This window comes from Trichosurus vulpecula, chromosome 6 (genome assembly GCF_011100635.1).
Source record: "Trichosurus vulpecula isolate mTriVul1 chromosome 6, mTriVul1.pri, whole genome shotgun sequence".
Lineage (NCBI taxonomy): Eukaryota > Metazoa > Chordata > Mammalia > Diprotodontia > Phalangeridae > Trichosurus > Trichosurus vulpecula.
The window spans coordinates 265,180,453-265,185,303 of NC_050578.1; the positions used below are offsets into that span (position 1 = coordinate 265,180,453).

The window sequence follows — 4,851 nt, forward strand, 5'->3', positions numbered from 1 at the left end:
TGACAAGGCAACATTCACATTGAGGGGAGAAACAATTCAACCCTCCTGATAGCCACTTTTGGTTAAGCTTATCTACCATTATTCTAGGGATCAATGAGTGATCCATCCATTTTTCTGATGGCACTGTTGCCTAAAGACTAGGGGCTGGTGCCATGGTAATTCCACTACAGACAATAACAACTTGTAGAACAGGTCTATGTTATGCTAAAATAAATGATGGATTCATTCCATCCTATGTAACATTTCATCTAATGGTCTGTTTTCCTGAGTGGTATTTTTGGTACCAATGCTCCCCATTTTATACAATCTCATGTATCACCTTGTACATATGACAGGCCAAGTATATATTCTTCAGGTGTTTTTTTAGGTTTTCAAGGATGGGGAAATAATATGCTCTTGATCATCTTGCCCATGGCAGCTGTGACCTTCTGGTTCCTTAGGCTGTAGATAATAGGGTTCATCAGTGGAGGCAGTATTGTATAGGTCATTGCAATTAAAAGGTTCTGGATAGGGGATGTGTCTGATGTGTCCCTGAGGACTGCAGTCATTACAGAAATTAGAAATAAGATAAGGATCATCAATTGAGGGAAGCAGGTTGAAATGGCCTTGTAGCGTCCTTCCACAGAAGGAATCTTGAGCACACTGGAGAAGATGCGAGCATATGACACAATTAAAAAGGCAAAGCAGAATAACAAAAAACATGAACTTGCTACAATTAATACAAACTCAGTATTAAAAACATCAGAGGCTGAGACTTTCAAGACATGAGGGACATCACAGAAAAATTGGTGGATCACATTGGATCCTGAGAAGGGCAGGCGGAACATGTTTCCTGTGTGTAGAGATGAATAAATAAGCCCACTGAGCCATGAGCCAAATGCTGCCCAGACACAACGTGCTGGTGTCATGATGATGCCATAGTGAAGGGGGTGGCAGATGGCCACAAAGCGGTCATAGGACATTGCCACAAGCAAAGCAAACTCTGTTGCTGAAAAAAGGAGAAAGAAGAAGATCTGAGCAGCACAGCCAAGGAGGGACAGCAACTGAGTGCCAGACAAGGAATTCACAATAAATTTAGGAAGTGTGACGGAGATGGTGCAGATATCCAGTAGGGATAAGTTGCTCAGGAAAAAATACATAGGACAGTGAAGCTGTGGGTCAGTAATAATTGCAGCCATGGTGAGAAGATTGCCCGCCAGGGCAGCCAGGTAAATCAACAAGAACAGAAGAGCATGTAAGACCTGAAGCTCTCGCAAGCTGGAAAACTCCATGAGGAGGAATTCTGTGATGACTGAGAAATTGCCCATCCCCGCTGGTGATCTGTAAGTTAACTAAAATCAAATCACACTATGAGTAGCAGAAACAGTGTTAAAAAGAAGAAGGAATTAAAAGTCTTATTCAAATGGAACTTGAAAATGATTCTGTCCCATTAAAATGAACAAAATAAAAAATACATTATACTTTAATGACAGAACCAGATGAAGGCAAAGGTTGTAGTAGAAAAGACGAGGCTAAGATGCATCCAACATTTCTGGAACAGAGTTTAAAATACTTAGCTCTGCAGAATGACTAGAAGAAAAAGATGAACATTAGGAAAGTGAATAATGCCACTACAAAATTAATAAAGAGGACTATCACAACCAAGAGTAGAAATGGATTCGATTCACGCATGTATGCACACACACATACATATATACATTTATACACACTTATAAAAACATATATTTGTATACACACATCTATATATCCATATAAATATAGCTATGTGTATACATATATATTTTTATCTATGTATAGTTCTAGATAAAGAGAGAAAGATGAGAATAAGGGGAATATTAATACTTTATTACATATTTCTTAGGATTGTGTTCTGGAAAGTGGTTTGAAAACATTCAAACATTATATACATTAAGTTAATTTTACTGATAGTATTTTTTCACAGGTTGGGAAAGCAAGGACCAAATTGGTTCAGTGCTTTTTACAAAGTAACAAAGACCATTAGTAGTAAGGTCAGAATGTAAAATCAATTATTCTGACTTTAAATGCAGTTTCCCTCTTGTAGAAAAAAAATAGAAATACAAATAGCTTTAGAAACAGTAACAGTGATTACTCTGTTGTTGTTGTAAAGACATTTTTCAATTGTGACCAACTCTCCATGATCCCTTTTGGGTTTTCTTGGTAAAGATTTCTTGGTAAAGACACTGGCATGGTTTGCAATTTTCTTCTCCAGCTTATTTTAGAGATGAGGAACTGAGACAGAGTTCAGTAACTTGCCCAGGGTCACACAACAAGCAAGTATCTGAGTCCAGATTTGAACTCACGAAACATCCCCTATTCAACTCATCAATATCTATTGTTTATATTCATGTTCTAGGCTTAAGCTAGAAAGAATTTGACACAGTAGAAATGTTATCTCTTCCAAAAGGCTTATCATATTTTTGTTTGTTTCTATCTCTCTAGTCCAAGCTTTTTTGCACTTGCCAGGCATTTCTAGAACTCTCATTCTGAGATTACAAGAAAACAATTGGTCAATATTTTACTGCTCAGATGTGCTTCCTCATTCTTGCTAAGACTGTCCACATTAATGACCTTGCTTTGTGATAAGAAACAGATGTCCCATTTGTGGTCCAAAATTGATGGCTAGCAGAAGCCTTTTTGTTTCCAGGCTGAAGAATCCCCACCTGAATAAGTTTCCTCTTTACCCCCACTCACTGAGAATCTTTTCTTTAAATAAGGTTAATAAGGTCCCTCCTTGTTCTTGTGAGATCATCTGTCCCCTAGTTAGACAAGACCAAGCCAGAAGCTAGCCCATGTCTTCCATCCGGTGAAATGATCCAAGAGATCTGATTTTTAGAGTTAGTTTTACCCCTTCCTAAGTATTTCTCCTTTAGTGTCACCTCTTCATCTCTCACTACTGGCTTGCTGTGGGCATCAGGTACAGGATCTGTAAAAATAGCTTGTTGGAAAATGTAATCCACATTGCCCCTACCAGAACCAACTTTTATGATTGCTGTAATGTCTGCATACTATTTCTTGTTGTGTGAAAAGAATCCATTTCCCAGATCAGAAACTATGAGGATGACCCACTGCAAGAGTTAATTGACTTTGAAAAGGAATTAGGAATGGAGCAGTGATTTTATTTCTACAAGCACCTGCTGGAGAGAAAACTATGTCTCCCAATGCATAAAGGCAAGACACAAATAGAGCTAATGTAGAGATGTAGATGGAGGTGATGGAGAAAGAGAAAGATGGAGGTAGAGATAGAGAGAAATATACTGATATAAAAAGAGAGAGAGAGAGAAAGAGAGAGAGAGAGAGATGATGGATAAATGAATGGATATATAGATATACAGATTGATGCAATACATATCAATAAAAATATTGATGGAGTGACACCTAGACATGCATATATATGTGCATATAACTATATATACAGAACCATGCTTTACATATATAAACATACATGAATTGTGTGCATTCATATATATATATATAAAATAGTATTCATATATTCATATGAATGTGTATTGTGTATGTATGTATGGAGAGAGAGAGAGAGAGAGACAGAGAGAGAAGAAGGGAGGCAGGTAGGGGGTGGGATAATAGATAGATGGATAGATAGATAGGTAGGTAGACAGATACATTTAACTGTTTCACTCTTCCACTTAACCAGAAATACTCTTCTAGACCTCAGTCTCTTTCCCAAGATTTCCACAAAACATGAACCCAAGTCAACATTAGAATGCATTCTCCAGTATTCCAAATATTCCATCATTTAGACTCACAGTTCAACCATTTTAACAACATTGACAAAACTCAGTGCCCCTGAATTCACTGAACTGGTATAATACTACCCTACATGCGGACCTATATACATTCACCTGTGGCAGACATATACCTACACACATTCACATTTACACACACACATACACACACACACACACACACACACACACACACACACACAAACACTCACACATACATACCTAAACAAAATATGTTTTCCTGTACTCCATGATTCTCTTTCTCTCTCTATAAATGAAAGCAAGAAAGAAGCCACAGACCTGGAATTTTCAGAGGACAACATAACAAAATACAAATTTAGTGGGTTTCTGGCCATATAAACAGTCTCCTCATTTTAATTTTCACTGAAGAATGAAGAACATTTCCATTATTTCTTGCACATTTTCCAGTCAGAAAAGGCCAGGAGATCTAGCATCAACTTCAAGCCATTTAAAAGTGACCTCCACCTAAAAGAGTCACTGAAGGTCACACACATTCTTTGAAAATAGCTGGTGAATTGCTGAGACTCTCAGTGAAGTCCATCATTTCTCTCTGAATGTCTCCTTTAAATACGATCAGAGGAGCAGAGACTCAAAGCTGGAACAAAGCTTGGAGCTCAGTTATCCAGGCCTTTTCATTACAAAGAAAGAACAGACATGCAGTGCCTGACTCCAGATTTCCCAGGTTGGAAATGCCAAAGCCCAGGATAAATAACTCTCTCCTCTTTCCAAATTCTGCACTCCCTCCACTGAATTTATTGGAACAAAACTAAATTACAGATGAGGGGATGGGGGAACCTGAGAGGCAAAGTTACAATTAAAACTCAAAGTCCCCATATCCTCTGGTTATCTTTGCAGTACTACACCCTAAATATTAAGTTACAAAGTGCAACAAGGCATTGACTCTCTTGCCCAACTCTCCTGGGAATCAGTAACACAAATTTACAGTTAATTGAAAGTAGAACTGGGGTCTATCATTATGGATCAGAAAAATAAATAGGACTCATATTTGCATAACACCCTTGAGATTCATAAAGTATGTTACATACTTCATCCCCTATGAGCCTCA

General features: G+C 37.9%; 1 protein-coding gene across 1 annotated transcript; it reads right to left on the reverse strand.

Annotated features, from left to right (window-relative positions):
- Positions 1–371: 371 nt before the first annotated feature.
- On the reverse strand, positions 372–1,307 carry LOC118855103 (olfactory receptor 14I1-like). Its single transcript, XM_036765220.1, has one exon. The coding sequence runs from the start codon at positions 1,305–1,307 to the stop codon at positions 372–374; it is 936 nt and encodes a 311-aa protein (XP_036621115.1).
- Positions 1,308–4,851: the final 3,544 nt, after the last annotated feature.